Raw genomic sequence first — 27119 nt, 5'->3', positions numbered from 1 at the left:
AAGCAAGGAGGAGGCTAAGACCAGGAGACACGGCAATGCACAATTCTGATGCTTTGACTCGCGGATGATTTGTTGTTGTTGTTGTTGCTGCTGCTTGTTGTTGGTTGAAGTCGTCGTGTAGGTGGGTGATCATAATTCCCACAAATGTGCACGGATCTCTTCTTCTCCTTCCATCTCTCCAAAATGGGAGGTAGCCCCACCTTCAGGCTTGAGCCGATGTGTATTATGTCAGCTCGTGGCTGAGTAAGTTGCAGATGTAAAAGGGGACCCCTCCATTCTCCACTTTTAGCTCGATAGATACGTACCTTGGCAAGCACGACAGATCAGGACGGCCCGGCTTTCGGGAGAGGGCGGATACGTACCGCTAGACCCTCCTCCTTCAACTTCCCACACCCATTGTTCTGTGTCTCTGCTTTCCATCTTCAACTCCATTGCCCTTCTCCAATCCCTCTCACCAATCCCGCTCTTCCACCCACCATGATCCATCTCTGTCGACTTCATCTCATCTCACACCCTTCGGCGCGGCCGTAACGACACACACCATCTCACTCATCTCCCCCCATCCCCCTTGCTTATCCTTCTTCGCCGCGGACCTTTCCCTGCCTTAGGTGCGACCCTAGCGTTTCCTCCCGTTCTCATGGCTTGTCCCGTCTCCCGTACTATCTGCACCACAAATGAAGGATCGTCGTCAACCCGCAGGTTGATCGTTCACCGTTGATAACATCACCGAACCTTGCAGTATTAGCGCAGCCATCGTCGCCCGAAATCGATTCGTTTCCTTGGCGCAAATACGGCCCCCTTGAATATCCTACTATGTCCGTCAACTTCAACTTCTATTCTTCACCAAGTTCACGTCGAATTACGATGTGCAACGCTTGTCATCAATGACAGCGACATCTGCTGAACCATCTGGTCCAACCCGAGTTATCGACGCCAGTCTCTCGCTTCGCAGCCAGTGGTAACTCGTCCAATGCCTTTTTTTGCATACAGATCTGTTGGCTATCGATTCTGACAGCTCTATAACCTTGTCGTGGCTTTTCTCCGACAATAATCTGTCCAAGCACATTGACTTACGTATCTATCGCCGCACCAAGGCTCCCGCGCGCGGCTTGGTCTACTCACCTTGAGACCAGCACCGTCCTGCAGTCTTTCTTGGCTTCAGTTCTTGCCGCAGATGATGATGCTGCTGCTGCCGCCGCTGCAATGCTTGAGAGAGAGTCTGATGCTGGACTCTGCGCCAGCGTCTGCGCCAGCGTCTGATACTGCCTTTGCGCAGCCTCAGAAGCAGCATGATGCGGCTAAGCAGCGCAGACCACCCCTCGGCTCCAACGGCAGGGCCATGTATTTACAAAACCCCCCCTTTGTTTAGTGCTGTCAAATATCCATTTTAGGAAACAGCGGCGCCATTCCCGCGGGTGGAACTGAGGTAAGGTAAGGCAGGCCATCCCACACACTCACATACACACATATACATGATGGATGGGACTGAGGGAGACACACAGGCTCAGCCCAGCCTCCCACACGAACCGTGACGACATGTCTCCCACCTAATTTGCCTTTGCCTGGGATCCGATTGTCATGCCAGTTGGCACAGGCCTGTCGAGTGTCGAGGCAGAAACAGATGGCACGCGCCAATGGCCACTCAGTCCTGGTCGATCTGCCCCGTGCCTTGAAACCCGGCAACCCGCAGCTTTCAGAGATATCCCGGCCAACCTACATGTTCAAAAATCCATGCCTCGGCCGGGTCTAGCCAGCAGCGTTCAAGTCCACCATGGTTGACATGGCTCTGGCATGGCTGTCTCTCACAGCGACTACTCCAAGGTGTTCCCTAGCAAATCAGTTGGATGTTGTGGCCCAAGTGTCGATGACCTCTGTAGACATTTCTTGGCTCCCTTTAACCTTGCTTTTTCGTACTCGTTCGGCCAGCAAAGATTGTCTCTCCACCCACCCACACGCTTCAGTTAACCTTCTCTGACATTGTCTCTCATCTTCATCTCTTGTCTCGTTCTCTTTCGCTTTCTCTAACCAGCCTGAGAACGTTCATGCTTACTCGGTTGTTGTCATCTTCTCTTCCACCTTGTCAACTCTTGTTACTTGTTGTCTATCATTCTGTTTAGTCCATCCACAACTGGGTTTACTCGCAAGGTATCCCACCTCCCCGACTACTCCTTCGGGATCATCCCATTTCTTGTCTGTGCCCTGGCGTTTCTGTTTGATCTCCCACCCCCCTCCCTCTCCTAGTCTAGGTACTCCCACTCTCATCCTCACGAATTTGTACGCCGTATCCTCACCGGCTCGCCGAACGCTCCCTCCCTCCTCCACCAAGACCCCCATGGCCGTCCTTTCTCTCTCCCCCGTCGCCGCCGCCACGGCGCCGCGGCCCCTGTCAAACATAAAGCTTACTCAACTGGGTTAATCAGTACGAACGCACTACTCAGGTACCTCGCACCGTTCCCCCGCCGGTCTTGGCCGTTTTGTTGTTGGACCTGGCTAGTGTATGGCTCCAATGTACCTACGCAATACGAAAAGCCGTGGTCTGCTTCAAGCAGAAGTACACACATACGCATACCACAGATCCCTCTTGATCCCATAGCACGCACTACTGTATCCTGTTATGCAACCTGGTGCCTTGCGTGCCTTTATCCACCTCATCACCATGGTCATTCATGTCCATGGTATGCCCAGGCTGACCCAAAGAGTGTTGTGTGCGCCGGCCACAGACCTCATCGACTTGTGGTAGGTATCCACTCCAATCATTACTATCTCTTGCTATGCTCTACTTCCAAGACCGATTCCACGGTGGCTGAACACACATCGGCGCCGTTTCCTCCCTCCCCTCATAAGTCCCAGTGGAGTGCTTGATACCAAACATCCAGAGCCAGTGCCGGGCCACCAAGTAGCCTTGTACCCTCGCTCAAGGATCCATGCTGCACATCTCCATGTGCTCCATTGTCTTGCGTTAAACGACTGTGCGTGCTCAGTCTGCTTTTCGTCCTGAAGCAGGCACCGCCTCGGCCTCCCAAGATCCCATCGCCCGTCACCCACACACTATTACCAACCCTATCCATCCAAGCTATTCCCACTCTGCTGGGAAGAAGCTGATGCCATGCCCAGACCGCTTCCGTATTCGCCGAGCTGACGGGTCCCATGCAACCCTTGTCCATTGCGCCCGGCCCTGGTCCATACATTATTCCTTTCACTCCTCGACTTTGCTTCCGTGATATATTTCAAAACCGTCCACCCTTTCCGCCTACTTTGTACCGATCCTGGAGGAACTCTTCTCTCTTACTACAACTCGTTCATCTTCTTCATCGCTATTACCAAATTCGTAGACGCAAGTTCGTCCAGAACTATAATCCGCAGCGTCATTGCCTTATCGAACCCTACGCCTTGGACCATTCCGTCGGTCCCCTTCTTATTACACGGCAACCCCTCCCAATTCGAAGCCTCTCCTTCCACCTCTTCAAATTCGATACACAATTCTAAATTTACTTGATTGTCTCTACCTCGTATACATCATTAAGTACATAGCATCGTGTGCTTAACCAATTCAACCACATCGAACTCGACTACCACCACAACGACACAGTCTGGCCAAGACATCGCATCATTCACTTGCAGCTTGATGATAGCTCCTGTCTAGTCACCTCATATCAAACTCGATCGCTCCAGAGCGATTCAAGAATACCGTCACAATGGTCTTCTGTGCATACTGCGGGAAGTCCTTCACCAGAAAGGAACATCTAGAGAGACATATCCCAAGCCGTAAGTTGATTCCTCTGCTGAAAATGGTCGAGACTGAGCAAACACTGACTGTTCTGGTGTAGACACCAACGTAAAGCCCCACCGCTGCAGTGCCTGCCAGCTTTCCTTCGCACGACGGTTAGTTCAACATGGAATCTCATCGACAGACATCCACTGACACACCTATGACAGAGACCTTTTGCAAAGACATCACTCAACATACCATGAGGCGCGGGACCCCATGGAGCCGTTGCCTGGCGGTGTTCCCACAGTAGCTGGCCGGACACCAATCGCTTGCCAAAATTGCGCCAACGCAAAGACGGGTTGTGATAAGAGAGTACCTTGCTCGCGCTGTGCAGAGAAGAATCTGCCCTGCGCGGCGAGATTCGCCCGGAGATCATCAAAGGCCGCGGTCAGAGCTGCCCAAGCCAGCGCGGCTTTCCAACAACAAATGATGCCGACAGTGCCCCAACCGCCACAGCCAGCTCAGCCTGTTGCATTCATGGACCTCGATCCTACCATGCCCAAGCAAGACTCACCTGGCAAGATGTCCACCGGGTCTCCAATTGCGACCATGGACCCTCGCATGATGGAAGGCCCTGTGAAGAAGAGTTCGCCAGCACAGTCACATCCCAGTTCCGATGACTTCCCATCACCACACAGCCGGGTAGATGGACTCGACGAGTTCATGCAGCTCAACAGCGATTTCATCACGCCCGACACCAACTACCAAGATATGATGGTCTGGCCTGAGTATCCTCTGGAGCTCGACATGTACTCCAGTCAGCTCCCGATGTCGCGGCCCGACATGTCTATGCCCAGCTTCACGGAACTGAGCGACATGTCTTCAAGCTCAGCATCAGAGCCAATGACTGCCTCCTCTTCGCGAGGGTCCATCCACACACGAAGTACCAGCATCATGTCCACAGCTGATTTTGACACTACAATGAAGCCAGCTGAGCAAACGCTCGGTATGCCGAGTGAGTCGGCGATTCCAGAGTTCGAAGTTGTCATTGCCGCCGAGGACTCTTGGCCACTCGCTCGATGCAATCCGCCCATCTATTCGGGCACATGCCCGAGGACGGCGATCGTGCACTTGGAATGCCTGGAAAGAAAGTCCAAGGAAGATGGCACCTGGAGCTCGCTCGAGAAGTACCTGGAGAACGTCGATTGGGACACTACCGATGCCTCCGTCGTTCCTCTCACATCTCGTACTCGCGACCGCATGCTGGCCATTACGCAGTCGTTCCTCCAGAAAGCGCTTGACATTCACCGAAGCGGGCTCAGCAATGGGTACTCCAAGACTGGATACGCCACGCCTAGCGAGTTCAACTTCATTGTTTTGCCGCCCACGAAGATTCTCGAATATTTCCTCCGCAGCTACGTTCGCAGCTTGCAGTACTACTACCCCCTCATTGTCGCAGGATGCGTTGACCCCAACGAGATGCTGCTGAATAACCAGGCGTCGACATTGCTGCTTCTGTTGATGATCGCACAAGGCGCTGCGGCAGTGCCGATGGCTGAGGCACGGTACCTTGCTGCAGGTCTGACGGAAACCTGTCGCATCTCACTCTTCGATATCATCGAAAAGGATGTCGAGCTGTCTGCGGATCCTGTCGCCTTGAGATGTGCACTTCTCTTCACCCTCCAAGGTGCTTGGAGTGGTGACAAGTGGTTGATGGACATCTCAATGGGACAACGGGGAATGTACTTATCGGTAAGCAGCCACAATCCTTCCAACATGCTAAGAATAAGTCCACTGACGTAAAGCAGATGCTCAAACACGCCGGCATGTTGGAGCCTCAACCATCCATGATCCCCACGTTGAACAGCACAACAAGCACCGAGCTTCAGTGGCGGGCTTGGTTGCATCGCGAGATGCAGAACAGGCTTGTATACAACTGGGTCATGTGTGACCAAGAGCTCAGCCTTTTCCATGATACCCCGCCGCAGTTGGCCATCACCGACCTACAATGCCCGCTCCCCAGCCCCGAGGCCCTATGGCTTGCATCCAACTCGGAGCAGTGGTTCGCAAATGTCCAGAATCTCTACGGTTGCACCGCGAATGTCAACCCGCAGCTTCTGTCTAGCCCTTCCCTCACTCCCTCCCTATGCGAGCTATTCCAAGACTTCCTCCACGACAACCTCTCCCGCCGCCAAGCCGGCCTGTCTCCTCAACAGCTTCGCCTTCTCCTCCACCCCCTCCAGTCCCTTCTCTGCCACCTGAGGCAAATGCTCTCCTGCTTCTCCGATGTTCTCTCTACCCGTCGCGCAACTTCGAGGACTGTGACCAAGTCGAGCACCATGCTCCGCTTGGAAGAGGTTCAAGCACTTCTCCAGAAGTGGTACGAGCTCACCATGCTGTACTACAAGAGCAACCCCAACTGCACGACTACTCGCTGCAACCTGGTCCTATACCACCTCATCTCCCTTAACGCCGTTACCAACTTCCCAGAGATTGAGCGTCTCGCCCGTCGCGACGGCTTCGACGGCTCTTACTGGGAGCTGAGCCTGCGCCACAAGCGCTGCGTCTACAACCGCGAGGAGGCCATCTTCCACTGCGGCCAGGTCCTGCGTCTCTTGCGCTCCATGCCTGCCGACCGCCGCCCTTGCTGGTGGGCCGCCGGTGTCTACCGCGCGACCCTTATCCTCTGGGCTGACAGCGTCGCACGCCTTGATCCCAACTTCCAAAAGGCCCAGCAGGCCCAGCAGCAGTCATCGTCCCCGTCATCTCAGCACCAGGGCCAAAGCCCCGAGCATCTTAGCGGCGCTGGCGCCTCTAACGCTGCCGCGGGCGGACAGCACGGTAGCGGAAATGTTGTCGCGATCGACCAGGTCACACCGGAAGACCCGTCCGTCATCTCCTACCTGTGGAGCGGGGGCGACGGAATCGCCGTCCTGACGCGCCGTGACGGCACCACGCTTGGCTTGGACAAACCTGCCGAGGTGATCAACTACGGCATCATGGCCATCGAAGAAGGCGTCACATGCCGCGTCGGCGATGGTATCAGACGCAAGCTCATCACCCTCAACAACAACTGGAACGTGGACGGCCTCGCCAACACGGCCACCGCGTAAAAAGAGGGCCATTGTCCCTCGTCCTTTCTCTGAACATCCTTCGAACTCAACAAAAAGTATTTTTATCTTTCTTGCTATGTTGTTTCTCTCATACACACTTGGATATATGGCTCTTGCGGATAACCGTCCTTAACTCTGTACAATCTTCTCTTTGCATTTTTTTCCAATCGGCGTTTATGGTTTATGATGACGGGCACATTGGGGAAGGACACATGAACATGATGGACGAGGCACATTCTTCGTCAACAAACTGGTACAAAGGCGATCCAGTATGATGAGTTCTTTTTGGGTATATTGTCTTGCTGTTCTATACGATCTTGTCCATTATCTAGATACCTCAGGCCGCTGGTCATGACATGGAGAGCATTCACTTCTTAGCGACATGTACTTTAGTCACTTCACAATTACAAGCTTTAACTTGGACACAATATCTTCCCATAATGCAATTGAACCAGTGTATCGATTTGATGAGTTCAACTACCGTAAATGGCATGACTTCGAAGTCTTTGATTACGCAAGGCTACAGATGAGATGAAAAGTCGCATGAGTTGACAAGACATTGACATTTACACTACTTTCTTCCTAAATTGGACGGAGGCATGTGATGTTGACATATGACAAGCAGACATACGACACACCTAAGAAAAGCAAGCAACAGTATCCTCGTGATTATGATGCGCTCGATAAGATTTGTCGCTCGCATGTGAGAACACCCAATGAACTCGCGCAATCTCATGTCTCGTGTCTCATGTGCTCCTTGGACGGACTTGATCTAGAAATCCCTCCCGACGAGACGGGAAGTCAAACCTTAGTTGGAAGTGGAGGGCGGAAGGTGGAGGGTAGGTGGACGGGTAGGCGGACATGTAGAGCAAGGACAATAGCAAGAGTTGCTTCTCTGCTTGGTAGGCAAGTACGTACTTGCTCTCGTTCACCGCCGACATTATCTGTGCGCATCAAACTTGTTTAGACAACGTACACAGTGGAAAGCGATTGGGCCTTCATTCTACGACCCAGCAGACTGGGTGCCGTGAGGAAGGAGGATCGGATGAAAACTCCGCGGCATGGAGAGGGCGAAGTTCTCCCTCTTTCTCTTGGATGTTTGGCGGCGCCGGCGGAATTCGGGAGTGTGTCGTCAAGTCAAGACGCCAGCGAGACGTTCACGGCACACCACTTGCAGACTAGATGCAGGGATAATGAGCAGAATTTCGTTGCGGGAAGGATTGAGAGTTGTTAAGCCCGTTGTCGACAAGGTGTACCCTTCATCCCACGACTCTTCATACCATCCCATGCTCGATTATAGGTGAAGAGTACAAGGCATACTCTCGCATTATGAAAACGGGAGATCTACGATACAACACATGAACCATCGTTGCATGGCATCAGGAAGGATGTAAGCGGTTCAACAGAAGAGGTGATGTAGGATGATGTTTGTTACGTTGTCTCGTGACCGCTGGTACACACCACTTCATTAGCGCCAAGGGTCTTCCAGGGAACTCATCCTGAAAGGGGACACAACCGCCTCGATGACCAAAAAGCTTGCTTCTCAATCGGCCGAAACCCGCGGGCGATGACTACCCATACGGTTCCAAAGTTACGCGGCAGGCGTGGGATATTGGATGCAGTACGAGCGGAAACTCGGACGGAGGGGGGGCAGAGGCGCCGTCACGGGGTAACGGACTTATGTTATGGAGAGTCAGAGTCTACAAAGTCTTGAGGGAGACAAGCGCCCGTGTAAATTTCTGCCCCGAGACCGAGGGGAGCATTTCAAAGAGTAACAGTTCACGACAGCAAATGCGAGTTTCCGAAGAATACTCCGAGTTCGAGTGGACAGGCTACGAGGGGGGGGGGGTGTCATGCTGTGTTTCACAGCGTCGTGGCGGGTAGACTCTCAGCCCCTCTCATTGATAAAGAATGAGATGATACCGTTTGTGACGGAGGACTTGAATGCGAGAAACGTTTGTGAGAGCGCTTTTTCAATGTGGTGTTCGCGATCGACAGGGCAAGGGGAAGGTCGTTCCGTACGGGCCGATATTCCTACAGGGCGAGGGCTGACCTTGCTGGTAGAGTTACGAAAGCTTCTCATGACAGACACCCAATGTTTTGATAGTCCCTTTTTGACATGAGGGTGTACTGAGAAAAACTAGACTTGAGTAGTCAGAGCGGGCTTGCTAAGGAATCCGACCCGAGGTCCCCTAGACGAGGTGGCCGAGTCGGAACTCACTCCGGTAAGGGGTCGTCCTTGAGAAGCATAGAGAGAAGAAGGAGGGGGAAGCGGGAACCGATGATTTACTTCTCGAATCTTATTTCTGCCAAGTGTGTGTATGTGTGGTTTTCCTTGGAAAGAGTGACGCGCAAACCGAAGGAAAGCAGAAAGTCATCTCAAGTTCTGAAAGAAGTTGAGTTTGACATTCCGATTACGTACTAAGTCAGGTTCCCATTCTCGGAAGGGTGTGCTTGACGGAGAGCCCACAACTTGCCGATGGGCGGGCGAGTAGCGTTGCTGGGAACGAGGCGACACCGGATTCTTCGGGAGGCCAGCCTCGTTCGCTTTCGCTGTTAGGCTATCGGACGACTTCTTGTGTAATTGTCTAAATAGAGAGGGAGTTTGACGGGAAATTGCCAAGATCCGCCTTTTTCACACCGGGATGGCGGGGACTTCGGCATGAGACGTGGGCAAGGGGCCGAAATGTCTATTCGAGTCGAATTAAGCTTGTTCGAAATGTTTTGCAATTAGAAGAGATGCTGCTTGCTTACCCAGTATTTACTGCGATGGGTTAGTTTTGTTTATCTGTAAACGCCAAAAAAAAAAAAGAGTTTGGCGGTTCGCCCGGTCCATTGCTTGTTTAATGGTTTCTTGTCAAGGGATCGTGGTCCACCAAAACGATACCGGGCCCGAGAGTCTTCTTTTGCGTTTGGGCTGACTACCAGAGCAGCGCGGCAGCGGTGGATTGTCGGACACCGCGTTTTTTTCGGCTGATCTAAAAGCCATGTTATCGGCCTCCGATGAATGTGAGGCCATTACTTTTGGCTTTGGCTCGGCTCCATGGAGCGGTACTCTGCCGGCGCCGACATGGAGCCGTCTCAGGGACCGCACCGCGAAAGATTTGAACTGCGTTGACGATGTTTGCTGTCTCGCTTTCTTCTCATCTTCTTGCCCTGTCTAGTCTAGTGTTCAGAGGCAGTGCTCGATCTCTCGACATGGCTGGGTAATCGCCCAACCGAGCATCGTCCGAAGAAGCTGCATTGATCGGGCACGTCCCGAGAGCCGAGGCTGCAAAAGGCGATAACAATGTTGCCATGTACCTAGAGGTATTGATATCCGCAAGGTAAATATCAATCCAATCAGCTTTAAAACTGACAGAGATATAGTTCTATCCTACGATAAGAACGTATGGTCAAGATCTCTTCCTGACGCCGAGGCATTGATGACTCTCGTCTGAAGCAGACTTAGCCGCTGTTTGTCAGCTGCAAACCAAGCCGATCATCTGTCAGGCTCTGTGAAGATTCGAAGTCATAACCAATCCAGAGCAGCAAACACACGACGCGCGAAGTCAGTTGTCAAAGGCCCAGACCTTGCGTTCCCTTGACCTCGAGCATGCGTGTCATGCCGGGGCGCCAAACGTCAGTTACCAGTCAAAGCTTCAGATCCGAGGCTGTGGGTCCATACAAAGCACATCAAGAAGTGTTACATAAAGCCTTTTTTCCTAATACCGAAGGCAGAAACTGGTCAAGCTACAGATATAAAGGCGCTCGGAAGCCTGGTTAAGTTGTGGATGGTAGGGCCATGCGTGTAGTAAGGCATTGCAAATGGTTTGGTGCTGCATATTCAGCCTGCGCATGAGAGGTAGGTAATTGCGCGGGAATCTCACTTCTAACTCCTTCAAAGTAGTTGCATGATTCTGTGGTCTCGCGCTTTGCTCTCACAAGAAGTTCTATGCCAATCCTTAGGTTTGGTTCTTGTCGACGTTAGGCAAAGAAGGGGTGAAGCTGTAGGAAAATTGGCCTACACCGTGGCATTCAACCGCGAGCCGTCATCAAGGACAGCTGGAAGAACTTTGCACCTAGATTTTTGGAACGACTGAAAGGCATCCCCTCAGTCTTTGTCGGGCATTTGCAGAAAGTGTGTTGAACTCCTCAGTCTGGCCCTGCCTCTCGTGGAGTGATTGAGGGCCGCCAATCTTGGTCGATCTAATCGCTAGAGCTAGGTTTTTTAACCAGATGATAGAGATATCACTTAATGTTCGTCTCTCCCATGCTAGCTCTAGCTGCCAGCTTATCTTGACGCATGGCACGCTAACAGTGGGAAAGTTGAGGGGATAAGTGACAGTGAACGACAGGGAGAAAGTGATGCTGAGTCAATTCCGAAACCACAGCCCTATGGATCCTATTCGATCTAGTTGAGAAGTGTATCTATTCTACATTATCTACTGTCTTCCCTTGGAGGTATTCTCTTCAAAAGGTGAAAGGCGTCGCCTGGGGACGAAAAGAAACGCCTATGCCGGCTCCTTCTCGACTGAAGCTATTGTTCTTTGAGAAGCTATTGTGCCTTCTGCAAGTCCTCAAAATTCTACTACACAGATGCCACAGCTGGAGATTGGAACTATGAAACGTTGACCTGGTTCTCGTCTTACTCCATAGACGTCGTCTTCGTTGAAGTCGTTCGTGGGGGAGCATCACGGGAAGGTGTGGATACTCTCGGGAGACCCACACACACACACATACACTCCAGAGCATGGTGACTAAGCAAGTCATGTCTCTAACATCACGACTGAAAGGCACATTGCAGTATCAAGTTGGCCTCCACGATAGGATTCGGATCTTCGCGTTTATGGCATTCAGCGCGACTCGACACCCAGCTGTCTCTGATGATAGCCACAGCAACGGACGACCGTTCAATGTCACGGGATTTCTGTATGGGATTATGGATGACATCCTTTGAGAGTAAGCTGTGGCACGCTGGACCCCTAAGGGTACGTACCGATTTTACGACCGGACCTCCGTTGGGGGTGGGGGCCCCGCCGTGGCGGCGACGGGCGAGGGGCACCGGTTCCTGGCGCCGCGCGACCGCCCTGACATGGCTTTCGCCCGTAGGGCCGCTAAACGCGACGCTACCGCCGTTTTAGTCGTCGGATCACCACTGCGGGTTCAGTTGAAGCGGGAACTTCGTACGTGCGAGTGCTACGGCAACCAGGGGCGGACGAGCCTTTGGTGCTCCCCTTTCATGACCTAAAGATAGCCAAAGGAGAGTATACCTTACACAACGAACAAGGCTAGAGACATAGGAGGATCTGGTGCCATGCTTTGCTCGTGGCTCCCCACAACTCGACTCTTGTTGAATCTCCTCCAACACTCCGGGGGTTGACTCCGGGCTTCGAGGAGTTCCGACTCCAGAGTACCGATGAACTGCTATACTGCCAACCAGTGAGGATCTGTAATAGCAACCCGCCAAAACCAACAGTGATCCGAGGAAGTTTCACCTACAATATGAGGTCACATTTACTACATTGCAACAGCGAAGCAAATACAACGTTCTAGCGTTTTGCTACTGCTGCTGAAGCTTTGGCTCAGACTCAGACGCAGACTTAGACTCACATAGGTAGTGGCGTCTGATCTGAAGACGACGGGCTGTTCTCCTTCGCCGCTCTTTCGCGAAAGGAAGAAGCGTCGCCGGGGGCGCGAACGCGTGGACCTCCCCCATCCCGATTATCCTCTAGGTAAGGTAAGGTAGGTAGCCCTTTGGCTTGCACTCCCTCATTGTCCCCGGGCCCCGATCCTAGCTGAACCCACACCCAAATGCAAGGCGTTTCGCGTCCCGGCGGAGGTGCGGCGGGCAACCGGGCGGACATGCGTTCGGTTCTTCGCCCTTAACCACAAAGCGTCAACTGGCGACTACACGCCAAACGCTGTGTTTTCATTCCTGTATATAACTTCCTCTTCTCAACCGCTCTAGCTATCTTCTCTGTCTCTTATCCTCATCCCATCCTTTCCTTTCCCTTCTCTTCTCCTCGCCATTGAACTTATACACAATGGCTCCTTCCGCGACTGAGAACATCGCTGCTCAGCAGCCTGTCGAGTACGACGCGGCGCGTCCCTTCGTCGGCAAGGTCGCTCTGATCACCGGCTCCGGCCGCGGTATCGGGCGCGGCATCGCCGTCGAGCTCGGCAAGCGCGGCGCCAACGTCGTCGTCAACTACGCCTCCTCCGCCGGCGCGGCCGAGGAGGTCGTCGCCGAGATCCAGAAGCTCGGATCAAAGGCCATCGCCCTCAAGGCCGACATCAGCAAGCCCGCCCAGGTCGTCGACCTCTTTGACCGCGCCGTCGCCCACTTCGGGCGCATGGACTTTGTCATCTCCAACTCCGGCAAGGAGGTCTGGTGCCCCGAGGAGGAGGTCACCGAGGAGCTCTTCCAGAACATCTTTGACCTCAACACCCGCGGCCAGTTCTTCGTCGCCCAGCAGGGCCTGAAGCACTGCGGACGCGGAGGCCGCATCCTCCTCACCTCCTCCATTGCTGCCCAGATGGGCGGTATCCCCAACCACGCCCTGTACGCCGGCTCCAAGGCCGCCGTCGAGGGCTTCACCCGCGCCTTCGCCGTCGACTGCGGTGCCAAGGGCATCACCGTCAACGCCATCGCCCCTGGCGGTGTCAAGACGGACATGTACGACGAGAACTCGTGGCACTACGTCCCCAACGGTTACAAGGGCATGCCCATCGAGATCATCGACCAGGGCCTGGCCAACATGAACCCTCTTAAGCGCGTCGGTGTCCCTGCCGACGTCGGCAAGGTCGTCGCTTCCCTCTGCCACTCTGACTGCGAGTGGATCAACGGTATGTTTGAAACTTGTCCCTTCACAAGCCACTCATCATAGACATTCACTGACATTTGCTATAGGTCAAGTCATCAAGGTCACCGGTGGCGGCACATAAGCGCACCCCAGACCGAGCTTCACCGGCATCTCTATCCGTGCGGGGCTGCCTTAGTGATATTTTAATGCATTGGATCGATGGGCGAGCCGGACGCCTGCGATCCAAGGGTCTGGGACTAGGTCGGTTAATATGGGGGCTAGGAGTAGGGGATTTTACATAGCACCTAGGACAGGCGTACGTAGACATGATAATACAATGCGGAGCTTGACTAGAAACTTTTCTATTGCATTGAACGTGCATACTCTAAATCACAATCCACATTTGACTCGCTTCTCGTGAATCGAATAAATGAGGCTTCAGGTGATTAAGCGTGTGATGGCCATTGTGATATCCATGATCTCATGAAATTGACCTTTTGTGTGCTCAGATACCATAACCTAAGAGTGAGATATCTAAAACTCCATCATCAAAGTATCTCACCCGCTCTGTCAGCCTCAGTGGCCGCTATAAGCCATCTCCGCTCAGAGGAGGGCATTCGACATCAACGGCAGAGACGGCACCCAAGCCCCACGCCGCCATCAGTCGCTGGTTTTCAATACATGCTCAACTCTCTCCCGCAACCATCGGGCCAGACAGTTCGCCAAGATCGGGAAACTTCAGACAGAAAGCGGGGAGAATCGCCAGATCCTCAGTGTTCAAGTGTTCTAGACGGGCAAGGTATCGGATACTTGGAGGCCAAAGTACCTCTTGTACACGATGGAAAGGGCCGATTTGGCAAGAGAGAAAGATCAAATCCCTGTTTTAGCGTCAGCATACCAAGGATCAGGTAAGTAAGCCCGATTGTGTCTTTCTGAATTTGGCATCACGATGGTCTATGAAGCCCAGGCGGTTGGCTTTACGAGCGAGAGAATTGGGTTTGGGCACGTTCGTCCACTTAGTCACCCCGCCTCACCCTCCCCTCTCGACCAAAGCTAGATACAACGACACCGTAATCATCTCGAAACAAGTAGGATCACGGGCTTTCCCAGTAAGCTTCTCACGTTTATCCAAATACACTTGTACAGGAATCCAGTGGTATAGTAGAGGGGGGGCCAAACCAACGTATGCTACTGGAAGCCTTAACGGTCTAAGCCGGACTGCGCGTCAGGAATGGATGAGGCGCAAGCACAGAGGATTGCTTCCGCTGACAGCCCTCTAGTATGTGTGTGTGCGTGCGAATCCGCTGTCAACGCGCTGACGCTGGCATCTGTTAGGGGGATGGAGTTCCAGCTCACAGCCCCTAAGTAAGCTTCTTATACGGCATTGCTGGAGTCCTACGAGAAAGCTCTGAGCTGGCTTGACAGCGGTGCGATAACGTCTCGTCAGAGTCGTACCATGCCAAAGCTGACGGCGTATTCTTCGCAAAGGAAGCAAGAATCTCACCCGCTAAGACTCCCGAATCCATCCGGCATTTGCTCTCACAATGCCACCCGATGCCATGTGCTCGTCATACTTTGTTGCAGAACACCTCTGTAAGATTTCTGGAACGTCAGCCACTTCCATTGTGCTACGTCAACAGGCTGCCAAACGCTGATGATAGAAGCCCGGTTCAAGCCCCCGGATCTCGGCAAATGGGAAGTGCGCCGTCTTGAGGCCTAATATAGCCCCACTGTTTCCCGAAGGCCGGCAGTGGGGCACCGTCCGGCACTACGGAAGCCCCGATGTCACGGTCTGGGATATTGCCGGTACGCCGGTACCGAACCGGCTTGTTACCCTTTTGGGTAATAATACGAATGCCTTTGTCTCTTGTAATCCATGTATTATGAATACGGGAATACTGAAGCAGACAGGACCGAAATTCTACGAAGAGATTGCCAGCGGTCGCCCCACCTGAAGCGCACTTCCGCATCGATAATTCCGCTTCTGCATCGCTGCCTGCTCACATGATGACAAGAGTCTCCGATCGACGCTGCACTCCAGCACAACTATGTTCATGGATAGCGATTGTACCCCTTCATCCTTGTTAGTGATAGGCATTCAACGGCGCGGTAAGTCACCGTTATGCAACACCGTTTCTGTCCCATCCACCGTCTTACATTCAGCTGTGCTGATTTGCTGACTAGGATACTCCTCCGTCTTGCGGTCCGCGGTGCTACTTGAAAGGCTTTCTGTAGAGTGCAAAATTCGTGTCAGACAACCTGGGACCTTCGAGCCCCATGCTTCCTGGCACATACAGAGCCTGCCATCCATCAACCACACCACAAAATTTCCGACGGCTGGAATTGTGGATTCTGGGGACTCGATGCATTGCGGAATCTGAGGAGAATGCCCTCTAACCATCAATCATGACGTCGACTACAGCGTGTCGTCCCCCCTGCTAATGCCATGGTACTCTGACATACAGATCGCGACCCACCTTAGCCGACCCCTGGAGATTGGTAAGATGTACCGCAAGTTACCCCAAAGATAGATTCCACCGATCGACGAGAAATTGCCGTTGCGAACGATAAAGAGTGAATACTAGGCTCATCTACAGTGGCATTTGATGTTACGAGAAGAACTCCGATTTGAGAGTAGATGCCCTTTCAAGTATTGAAAGCGGGAGAATCAATTGTTGTGTTCAGCAGACGCGCTGGAATCTGTGTCTATGGATGCCGGGAACCGACAGAAAGTTTCACCATGAATCCGGAATCGAGACTAGGGGTCAATGGCTTCTTCGCCTCGGTCAATTCGGATACCAGGGTGATGACAGCGGGAAGCTACTTTGAATGCTGCCAGACGCGATGATAGCCACAAGGTTTGCTGCGAGGTAACGCCACTAGAAAATGAAAACATTGCCCTCGGAGAAGCTCGATACAAGGGCTTGCGTTCAGCCGTCGAATCGGACGAACCATAGCCATTGGTAGTCAGCAGTATCACGCAGTGTCAGCCTCGCTACTCGCGAAACTCTCCGGTCAAGGGTTCGATCACAACCTGGCTCCAATCGTGGTGGCGCGTACTTGGGGCGTCACTAGGCAAAACAGACGTGGCAGCTCTTATCTAGCAGGAAACTTTGCGTCTGGAAGCAGGCCTCGGTGAACACCAATACGTGGATGATCTTGTGGAGTTTTCAGGCAGCCAGAACATGGCCTAGAGCTGGGCTGCTCCCTGCAAGCAAGCCACCGCTTCCAATATTGGATGCAGAGCCTCCTTTGGGATGGGAAGGCGAGTGGGTGTGATGCGGGGCAATATGGTTTGCTATGAGTTGGTGGGGGTTGCTCGATGGCCGATTTCGCGTGGGAGACAGAGCAATATTTCTGCGTCGTGTACATCTTGCGGGCGACAAGCCGGGCGGCGAGAGTAAGCTCGTTCCTGGGTCGGGCGAAAGAAACCCTTGCGAAGGGCACAATAGCTACGAGAATTCGTGCATAATCAAGAGCCATGGCTTGGAAGACGTTAGTTAGCTTGCGGAGAACCTTGGAATGAATACGAAGCTGCGCAGGGTGAGACATGGTCTAGGAGGGAGAAGGGATGTGAGGTTACACAAACACCGTCCACGGGGCCAGTCTCCGCGAAACAACGTTGACAGAAGAAAGCGGATAAGCAAATCAATAAATCAGGCGGGCCTAGTATCCGTAGTTTCTATGACGATCGATCTGATAATGAGGAGAAACAGAGCTTACAACGATGATTCCAAAAGACTGTATTTACTGGTAACGAAGGTGGTAAATGATCTACCGCTTGGAGCTGTTGTCGTTCAAAGGGTTGCATGAGAATCCCAGTCAATGTATCGCAACTGACAGTCAAAGGTGGGATTGGAAAGTCTGACAACATCTCGCCCTGTCTTGTGGGCGGTTCATCTTTGAGCCGTTGCGGGGAGGATTGAGCTGGACTCGGGACCGACCGCACACCCACGCCGGGGAATTGGCTGCGAGGCAGGCCACTTGGCACCGTTCATATTCCGAGTTTAAGGCTAGATGTTGATCGCGGACATCGTATCCAGGGTCTAGGATGCCCCGGAAGGTAATGAGCAGCGAATGTATGCCAAGAATTCGAAAGCTAAGCCCCGCTGGTGTCCTCATAACACCGACTGGGGTGCTGATAGGTCACATTTCGAGATGTGCATCGCGAAGCATGGCAAGGCCGCGGCAACTAGCCTTTGAGATTTGTGCGACTGGCGGCTGCCTTTGACTCTTTGCACGTCTGGTAAGGTCATCGTAATGTGCGGCCGCGGTTTCTCGGGCGCATCCCAATTCGTGAAAATCAGAGACGAAGATGGTGTTGCAGAGAGAACCCAACAGGCTGTCTCAAATCAGTAAGACGAACGGGTCGATGGAAGGGGCCAGCTGGGCCTATGGGGTCATGAGGGTACCTTCGAAGCCGTCACTGGAAGCTGATGACGATGATGAAGGAGTGAGACTGATTGTGGTGTGGGTGGTGCGGGAGAGGAAGAGCCAAGGGGTTCTCCCAGCAAGGTTGCACACCAATTCAATTCCATCACGAAGAAGTGACGACCCAATTGCTTGTCCTGCCACTCGACTGTTTAGGCAGAGGAGGAAAGAGGTGGGGGAAAACTCAGTAACAGTAACCTCAGTGCCTCGTTCTTACTCAAGATCACCAGCTTCAACGCCGGAGATATCGATGTTTTCCACTTCAAAGGTACTTCCCCGGCACTTTACCTCTTTGGGCGAGAGATAAGGCAAGCAGGTATGACTAAGCCTTCCTCCTTGGCAAGGTCCCGGCCGTAGTCCACGACTCCACGTATTCTTGGGTTGGTCTGGACTGACGTCTGTTCTTCTTCCGCATTTTGTGCCATTTCCATCCCCCAGTCTCTGCATTCTCAACGTCTTCTCGCTGCCTCTCGTCCAATCAATCTCGAACACTGTCAGCACAACGATGGCCTGATTTTATGAGTGGACTTTGCTGCAAACCTCCTCGTCCGACTCCAAAATTGGAACCTGGCCAAACATCGCCCCGGTCCAGCAGTCATGGCATTCTGCACGCCGTTGTCCACTCTTGTAAGTACGCGCCATTACAACCACAGCCAACGATTGATTCAGCTTTGCATAAGACGCCCATACCTTGCTTCCCCGCTGTATGCAAATAGTTTTGATCGTCACCGACTGATTCATCTCCAGTTTGACGCTACTTTGCCCACACGTAATTACTACTAGTGGCCTGTTCTGCAGTCTTGCCTATGCTTGAAACTCGCCTGTGTACGGAACCGCGTGTGGAAGTATCCAATTCAAACTGATTAAGTCGAACTTCCTTTGAATCAAAGGGAGTGTAGGAAAGGGGTGTGATCAGAAGTGAGATTCTATCACGAGGCCCACTCGAACATTCCTCCCCCGGGCTACGACCGACGTGGGAGACGTTGACTCCATGTCTAAACTCGTCAAAGACCGAGCACCAAAGCCTATGCCTTGCGTCTTGCTCGCCAAGTCAAAGTTGCCGTTGCCACAGGACGCTGTGCCATTGTGTCCCGCAGTCTGACAAGTGGACCGTCCGTATGCAGCTGATGTTTGGAGGTGCCTCTCTCTCCATACTTGACACATGTCGAAGTCGACTATTGGCCCACCAGATCAACTTACCTGGACCTTGTACTACACCGACAGGATTAATGGCTGACGGAGAAAAACTCGGGTTCTCTTGGCTTCAATGACGTTCAACAATAATCCATTCCCGTTCTGAAAGAAAAGAGAACATAGCGCTGAACTCTCTATTTCGTCAAAACGAACGCTGACTACAGTCTGAAGTCGAAGCGCTAAAAGAAACGAGTTAAGCACGAATCTAAGACCTCCATCACAGCCATGAAGCAGCATGGTTTGAGGATGCGGGAGGCTGCTTCGCCAACAAGCATCTCCGGATCGACCTGTGGCCGGCCGTTTCCCCGTTGATGAGTGGGGGAGACGATCACTTCGACGCCAGACAAGGGGCCAGAAGGGTGGCTGCGTTTGGCGTCGGCAGTCTAGTAGGAGGTTTGAATCAACGACATGAAGCGCAACTACCAACCGTTCGCCAGTTTCTCTTCGAAATTGCCTATTTAGGCAACTCAGAAGCTTCTTCTCCAACTCCCATCCCAGCATTTCGAGGGACGAACGCCTCTCACAGAACAGCAAAGTTGCCGTTTCGCCCTTGATGGTTTGCACCATCACAGACCTTTTCAGAGCACCGACTCTCTTTCTCTCTCTGAGATTCTGGGCCGATTGCACTCGTCTGAATGGTCACCATTCTTTACATGTGAAATGCAGAGATGCATAGATCTCACAGAGCTTTTCCTACGGCTGACACTTCAGGCTGACACTTCATTTACTCCTTCCTACACGGCTCATTCCCAAAAGGACTCCACTAATGTCGCCAAATTTAACTGTCACTGGATATTCCAGTTTGCCATCCACGACTTGAAACGGAATTCGATCATCACGTTCACTCCAAATTCATTCGAGCGCTTGCACAATATTGCCCTGGTCTGAACAATTAGGCCGGCCACTCCCTCACCTATCGGAATCAGCTTCCGCGGCCTTTTTCAGTACCTCCCCGCCACTCCCCGTCCACCGGTTGAAACCTCTTCCTATGAGAGTTCCTGCAGGATGAAGGCATCCGACCTGTTGGTCGATCAGCCCCTGAGGGGCCTAAACGGAGCTGCAAGTTCATGAAACGGGTTGACCACTGGCTTATTCCCACCCACGTTTTCTCGGCAGTACTCTACCCATACCTCTCTTCTGAATTTGCCCCCGGAAAGGTAATTACGTCTCCAAATCCCAAGAATCTGGTTGGAGAGCTGACCAGAAACAAGACGCTGCAGCACCTAGAGGGGCTCAGAGTCAAAGAACCCTTGGGACTGCATGACAAGATGACCTTCGAGGCACGACAGAGCTCGGTCCTTGGAAGCTAATTAACCCGTCTCCTGATCACGCCGCTGCCTCATGCCCATGCAGGTCAGAACTTCAATCCTCCCATCATCACTATCCGTGCTTCCTTGTCTTCCGGGAGACTGGTTTGACACGTTCATCAGTCAGCAAAAAGCACTGTTCTACAAGATGAACATAGGGTACAGCCAGTGCTTGTGCTTGTTCTCATCCATTCTCATTTGTCACCAGCTTGTTCAGCCTCGGCACCTGCTTCAACTTTTTGATCTCTAATCGTCCGAGACCTCGCCTCAAGATACGCGTACTCTAGCAACTTTACTCAAGAGACTGGTACACAATCCTCAGTCTTTCATCAGCCAGGTACTTTGTCACTGAGAGGATGCCTAGCGCCCTCCTCCGGAAACACGGCTTGCCACACCGGATTTATCATGCCTTCTTCTCAGCTGGACCTGCCCGAGATAGCTTCAGACCGAAACGTCACACGGGATGTTTTGTGTTTCCCTGGCTTGCTTCGACGTCGAATCTGGAACCTGCGTCGGGGAATTATTCGTCTTTCGATTCCTCCTTGCCTGTCGCGGCGAAGTTTGTGTGGTGGCAATCGGCCAAGCCACTGGGGCTCAGTGTCCAACATCACAAGCCTGGCACTCTGAAGCTGCCCTCCCCTCATCAGCCCTTTAGAAGCTGAATTGAAGGAGGGGGGCAGTCAGAGAGGGATCTGGTCAAGGCTTAAATGTCATTGGACGAGGCTGCGTTTATTCCCGCGCGTGAGCGCATGATATAAGCCACGATTCCTTACGTCCTTCCTCGGACATCTCCAAACCGTCCGTGTTGTGAAGCATCATCTCGTCATGTCAGCCACAGATCACAAGCCTAGGAAGACACACTGAGATGGGAGTGGAGAAGCAGAGAGAGAGAGATAGATGCCCACTTGTCACCGTACACGCATCGGCACCAGGCACAAGGCACGAGTCGCCGCGACGTCAAAGATTGGTTGCATGGACGGAAGGGACGGGAAAGCTGCAGGAGAAATGAGAAGAAACGGCGCCAGTGACGTGGTGTACGAGCGGGTTAACGGACGGATGAAATTGTTTTGGTTCCGGGGTGAGAATGCGAGTGTCGAGGTGAGTCGAGGTGAGGATGAGGTGAGAGAGAGAGAGAGAGAGAGAGTGTGTGTGTGTGTGAGTGGTGTTGTAAGAGAAGGAGGAGCGGGAGAGGGGGTGCCTGCGGCGGCGGCGGGGTGGGGGAACGGGGAAAATCAATCGGCCAGTGCCGAGAGTTGTGTGTGTGTGTGTGTGTGTGTGTGTAAATGTGTACGTGTAAGTGCGTGTGTGTGAGAGAGAGTGAGCATTTTTGGATAGCCCGGCAAGGCTAATGCAACCACTTCGACACTTTTCGCAGAGCGACACAGAGAGACTCATGCAACCACCCTGACTCTTTGCCTGACTAAAATGCACGTGGTATCAAGTCCCAAGTGTCAAAGGTCTACCTACCCAGCCTCCTCCTTCTTCCTTGCCGCTGCTCCTACCATGGTTTGCCCCCTTGTCTGCCTTCGCATAGCCCTCGCATAGCGCACCCGCATGTCTTGTTAGACCATGACCGACTGCCTAGAGACTAGAGCCTCAGAGTTGAGTAAGAGACTAAAGGAATGCGTAACAGATTTGAGATTCCGAGATTTGAGAATGCGTAAGAGAATGAGAGAGAGAGAGAAGTCGAGTGGACCCCACTTTGCGTCTCGGGTTCTGACATGAAATGCGATCGAGGGCTGGCCTTGCGTCAGATCTAGATGCCCACATTGGGAGTTGTCCATGTATGGTGAATGGCCTTGGTGAGGAAACGATGATGACATTTTGATGACACCTGATTTTTCAAGAATTGTGTAATTATTGGGAGACTTCTGTCCGTAACTAGGAACCATCTCCATAAGCTAACTGCCTTACTGACTACTGACTAGGTACTGACTTTTGCCGTCCGAACAAAAAAGGCGTCGAAGCGCTGGACGGCATGATTCATGATGCTTCCCTTTCCGGATGAACTCCATAACAGATTCCGCTATGAGAAAATACATGGGGGAAAAATAGTGAAATCCAAGCAAGATGACAAGTTTACCGGAGAGGAAAGCTCGGTCGAATAGGGTTGTCCAAAGATTTGTGTGTGCAAAATTGGTGAAGAAACAGGTTGATGACGATCTGACGGTACACGCAAAATCATCCCTTTTTTGCCATTTGTTCCAGGTATCCAAACCCCTTCCTCTGCCTCCTGCCGTCCAATCCGAGGTTCTATCCGGTCTCCGTCTCCCCCCTTCCGCCTTCCGATAGATGCGCCCAAAGTGAGTGAAAGTTGACTCTCCCCGGGGGGAAGCAGTAAAAACGACAAGAGATGAACCAGAAGATTTACGCCTTCGTTGCGCCGTTCCTCGATAAAAAAAGAAACCAAAGCTAGTGGAAATTCAGTGAAACGCCTGACAAGAATGTACAATAGTCGATTCCATAGGTCTTAAAACTGGCTCTCCTTCTCTCTCTCCCACCGCCCTCTCACCCCCCGTGTAAATGACGTCCGAAATCTTCCAAGAGAAGAAGGGTGAAAAAGAAAAAGTAGTGTATGCTCATATCAGTCGTATCGAGTGAGCGCCGCTCATCCGTGGCAGCGCTCTTTGTGTGTATTCCAAATTTTTGTACTTTTCTCTTGCCTCCTCTGGTGTTTTTCTGAGTTTGAGTTTGAGTTGCAAGGCCTTTAGTCCGAACTGTTGGGTCTCCTGACTAAGCATAACTCATGTCGCCCTTGCGATGGCTGACGACCTCGAGAGTTGTGCCAAGGTTGTGGCCGAGGTAGCCAATCATGGCCTTGCTGACTTCAGGATCCTCTGACAGGTCAGCGCAGACCTCGCGGAACTGCGCGTAGACCTCCTCCAGCTTGCGAAGCTCGCGGTTGAGAATCTCGAGCTCGAGCCACCTGCCGTCCTCGCCGCCCAGCGTGTAGGCGCCGAGACTGACGCCGAGCCCGCCGCCGGGACTGAGCTGGTTGACCGCGGGCACCATGCCGTTCTCAAAGTAGGTGTGCGTGGCGTTCTTGTAGAAGCTTGTAATCTTGCCAATGACTGTCGCCAGCAGCATCGCCGCCGTGTGAGTGCCGGAGCGGCTCATGCACCTGTTGCAGGATAGCATGGCGGCGCATCCCTCGACGGCCTTGCGGTTGAGAGAGAGGACGAGGTCGAATGGTGGCGCCTGGGGAGATGAGGCGTTGTGTAGGGCCTGGAGGGACTGCAAGAGCACTGTGAAGCAGGTGCAGGAACCTCCGCCTCCTGACGATGAAGCCTTGTGTCGGACAGCTGGTCGCATGTTGGGTGTTGTTGAGGGGCTCGGGAAGTATGCGGCGGCGGCCATGTTGCTTGGATTCTGCATGGTAGTATACGCCATCATGTCATGCTGCGTTGGGTCTCCCCACGGTGTCATGTGGGCTGCCATGGCCATGTCCATGGACTGGGAGCGGCCATGATGGGTGGCCATATGTGCGGTGGACATTGTCATATCGGGATATGGAGCAGCAGAGAAATCTGTGGGCGGTGTCCAGGGCATGCCGCCTCCGTACATGTCTGCTGTCGGATCCTGGTGGTCTCTTGGGGTTGTGTCGTCGACGCCGAGCATGGCGAGCCCAGAAGAGATTGATGGATTTCTGCTCATCGCCCCCGAGTCCATACTTGTGGGCGTATGCCAGCCAGGCTCCATCTTGTACATGCCGGGATGTTGGCCGAACATGAGGTTCTTTTCGTCCATGATGGGAGATAGGTCGGTCATATCCATGTGGACAGTATTTGCGTGGCTTGGTGCGCTGTTGTCTGACTTTGGCTTGCCGGCTCTGCTTGAGGGAGAGTAGCGACATTCGAGACCGCATGCGAGGCATCTGGAGCAGATGGGTCTTGCTTTGGAGCACTTGACCTTGGCCAAGAAGCACCCGTCGCAAGAGGCCCGGAGTCGGGGTTGGCGAGGTTTGGAGGAAGAAGACATTGTTGATTAAGGTGAGTTTCCCGAGTTTGCTTGAGACTACTCTGCGAGAAGAAGGAGATTGGGTATCTTGATCTAACAAAGCTGTATAGGTCCAGAGAATGCAATGATGGTGGAGGGGCAAGCCACTAATAAAGAACTGGAGAACGGCGGAAATTATTAGAGTTCTGTAGGTGGTGCAAGAAAGATGTCTGTGTGACAATCGAGAGCGAGTGGGTACAAGGCGAAGGAGGATTAGCAAGCTCTATTCAGGCTTCGCGTGAGAGTGCGATGAAGTGCGGGAAGAGCTCCGAGGGCCACGGATCGAGGTTTAGGGCGGCAGCGAGCGGAGTCTAGCCGACGAAGGTCGACAGCAACGTGGATGAGAGAAAAACGGGTTACGAAACAGGAACGGAAACGGTCACGGCCATAACCCAGAGTCCAAGAGGGACGAGCATGGAGTGAGAGTCCGGGTGTTGCTGTAGGAAGGGATGAGAGAAGGAGCTTGTAAGAACAAGAAGCATGCGACGCGGATGAGAAGGAGCGGACGTTGAACAGTTAAAAAGCGAGGGCCTGATTTAGATATGCTATCCATTGGCTTATACACTGTACATAACCATGTACATTGGGGGCTGTGGCCTTGAAAGAGGGCGTGGACAAATTGGTTCAAAAGTTGACCGACCTTGCTCGACTTTTGATTACCCACCCTGGAGGGAGACAGAGAAGGCAGAGAGAGAGACACAATCAGAAGAGGTGAGAGACTGGCTGAGCATAAGGTGCTCCCCCAGTGTGTACCCCGTACCTGTACGTATTCTGGTTGCTAGTGTGAGTGTGAGAATGAGAGTAGACGGACAGGCAGTCTGAGGGAAAAAGAAAACGGCCCATGTAAACGCCCATTTGGTACGTTGGACTCGTCCATTGGTGTGGACATGGGTTGGTTGGCTCACTCGCACGCAAAGACCCTTGGGCTTCAAGTGCAAAGGGCATTGGATAAGTCTCTCCTGAGCAGGCCAGAGCTCGCTCGACCGCTTGGACAAAGTGAACTGACCGGGGAGGTTGAGTACTCGGCAGCTAGCCGGCAGCGAGGTGCAGAGCGAAAGACAACAGAAAGAACCAAACCAGACCAATTCGAAGCATAGGCTTGGACGGTTTGGGCCTGATAAAGCCTTGTCTGGGCATGCAGACAACGTAGGTGGCACCCCTTTGGGCCGATGTGGGAAGAGAGGGGAGCAGCTACCGAAGCCATTCAGATGGATATTCTACCTACCTGGCTGGTGATAGACGTTGGACGTTGCCATTTCCAGCTTCCCCAGCTTCCCCACGGAGCTCTGGAGACAACGCAAGTGCTGCCGGCAATCAATCCATATGGAGTTCCCCATAATGAGACCCTGATTTCTTTACTTCAAGGGTTGAGTGGACGGATGATGGGGGGCACCATGACCATCCATCCACTTGGTGGGCAGACAACTAGGAGAATAAAAAGGCAGAAGGCAGGGTGGGTTGGAGGAGACGGCATCTGTTGGTTTGTGCTGAAAAGCATATCCCAGAAACTGCGCTGTGCTCCGGTGTCGTGTTGTGAAGGCTGTTGCTGATGAGGGTCATGATGGTTGCCGTGATGGTGGTGGTGTGTGCTGAATCTAGAGCTTGGTGAGCTTGAGCTGGGGCCCGGTCAAGGACAGGATACCCTGCCCTTGGGTAAGGCAAAGAGGTGGGACGGTAGTAAACGGTTCGTTCCAAGTTGGCGTGGTAAAAAGCAAAATGGTCAGAAACAACAACTAGGACAAGGAAGTGGGAGCAGAGGGTGATGACGCGGGCTACCTTTACTGTGGATTATGCTCAGCATGCCATGTCCATACACAGTATTCTTACTTGGTATGGATACACTGAGTCTTCCAGGTGCCTTGTGGAAGGCGAAGCTCCGCAAGCACGGAAGATAGAACGGTACGGTAAGATTCTACAGCGAGGCAAAGCAAGGCGAGGCAAGGTAAGGTGAGGTAAGGCAGGGCAAGGCCAGAAGGGCCCAGGCGTATCTGTGGGCAGTAAGGTATCCGGTCAGCTCAGACCCAGGTCCGAACCAAGCTGGTGGGGTGGACAGTGGAACTGAGATAGGAACAAGGAGCCAAGTGCAGGGATTAGGATAGGCCGTACGTTAAGGGTGGACGTTGCTTCGGGGAGAAGAATCGAAGGCTCGAAAAGACGGGACTGTCTGTACCTTGATCAACAAAAGAGGGACGAGATACTTTCCTTTGGGCCTGTCCGTAGGGAAGTATGCCGGGCAACCGACGGCAGGCGGATGTGCTCGCACGTTGGGGCTGATTGGCTCGGCCGGTTGGAACAGACCAGGCATTGGTCCGAGGACGAATATGTGTGCGAGGACGACGAAGAAGAAGGGCGAGCGGGAGGACGAGCTTGAAAAGACGATGGACAAGGGGGAAATCGGTAGCGAGGGACGGACTGCAAAGTTGAAAGACACGGTTGACACGGGGGCCGCGGGTACGGGCGAGAGATGATGATGTCGGGGAGTTGGAGGTGGAGGTGGAGAGGCGGAAAAGAAGCTAAGAGGAATCCATGTCTCTGGGGTAAAATCAAAAACACTGTTAAGAAAGAAAGGAAGAAACGAAGAGCG

The 27119-nt window shown here is 52.9% G+C and overlaps 3 protein-coding genes across 3 annotated transcripts; 2 read left to right on the top strand and 1 right to left on the bottom strand.

The window, feature by feature from the left end:
• Positions 1–3393: 3393 nt before the first annotated feature.
• On the top strand, positions 3394–6867 carry HER10_EVM0005504 (uncharacterized protein). The gene is made up of 2 exons (XM_035475118.1): positions 3394–5461; positions 5518–6867. The coding sequence occupies exons 1-2, from the start codon at positions 3986–3988 to the stop codon at positions 6820–6822; spliced, it is 2781 nt and encodes a 926-aa protein (XP_035338356.1). The 5' UTR covers positions 3394–3985; the 3' UTR covers positions 6823–6867.
• Positions 6868–12649: 5782 nt separating this feature from the next.
• On the top strand, positions 12650–13958 carry HER10_EVM0000821 (short chain dehydrogenase). Its single transcript, XM_035470589.1, has 2 exons — positions 12650–13650; positions 13715–13958. Exons 1-2 carry the CDS (start codon positions 12849–12851, stop codon positions 13747–13749), a joined length of 837 nt encoding a protein of 278 aa, XP_035337934.1. The 5' UTR covers positions 12650–12848; the 3' UTR covers positions 13750–13958.
• A 9039-nt stretch (positions 13959–22997) lies between these two features.
• Positions 22998–26750, bottom strand: HER10_EVM0006716 (uncharacterized protein). The gene has a single exon (XM_035476294.1). It carries the CDS (start codon positions 24515–24517, stop codon positions 23273–23275), a length of 1245 nt encoding a protein of 414 aa, XP_035338480.1. The 5' UTR covers positions 24518–26750; the 3' UTR covers positions 22998–23272.
• Positions 26751–27119: the final 369 nt, after the last annotated feature.

This window comes from Colletotrichum scovillei, assembly GCF_011075155.1.
Source record: "Colletotrichum scovillei strain TJNH1 chromosome Unknown Contig00001, whole genome shotgun sequence".
Taxonomy (NCBI): Eukaryota; Fungi; Ascomycota; class Sordariomycetes; order Glomerellales; family Glomerellaceae; genus Colletotrichum; species Colletotrichum scovillei.
This window is presented reverse-complemented; position numbering and strand designations above follow the sequence as displayed.

Excerpts from the sequence above, each read along its gene's own strand:
- HER10_EVM0005504 (XM_035475118.1), top strand. The coding sequence starts at position 3,986 with ATGGAGCCGTTGCCTGGCGGTGTTCCCACAGTAGCTGGCCGGACACCA. Across the intron at positions 5,462-5,517 it reads AACGGGGAATGTACTTATCG|ATGCTCAAACACGCCGGCAT; the intron begins GTAAGCAGCCAC and ends GACGTAAAGCAG.
- HER10_EVM0000821 (XM_035470589.1), top strand. The coding sequence starts at position 12,849 with ATGGCTCCTTCCGCGACTGAGAACATCGCTGCTCAGCAGCCTGTCGAG. Across the intron at positions 13,651-13,714 it reads TGACTGCGAGTGGATCAACG|GTCAAGTCATCAAGGTCACC; the intron begins GTATGTTTGAAA and ends CATTTGCTATAG.
- HER10_EVM0006716 (XM_035476294.1), bottom strand. The coding sequence starts at position 24,517 with ATGTCTTCTTCCTCCAAACCTCGCCAACCCCGACTCCGGGCCTCTTGC.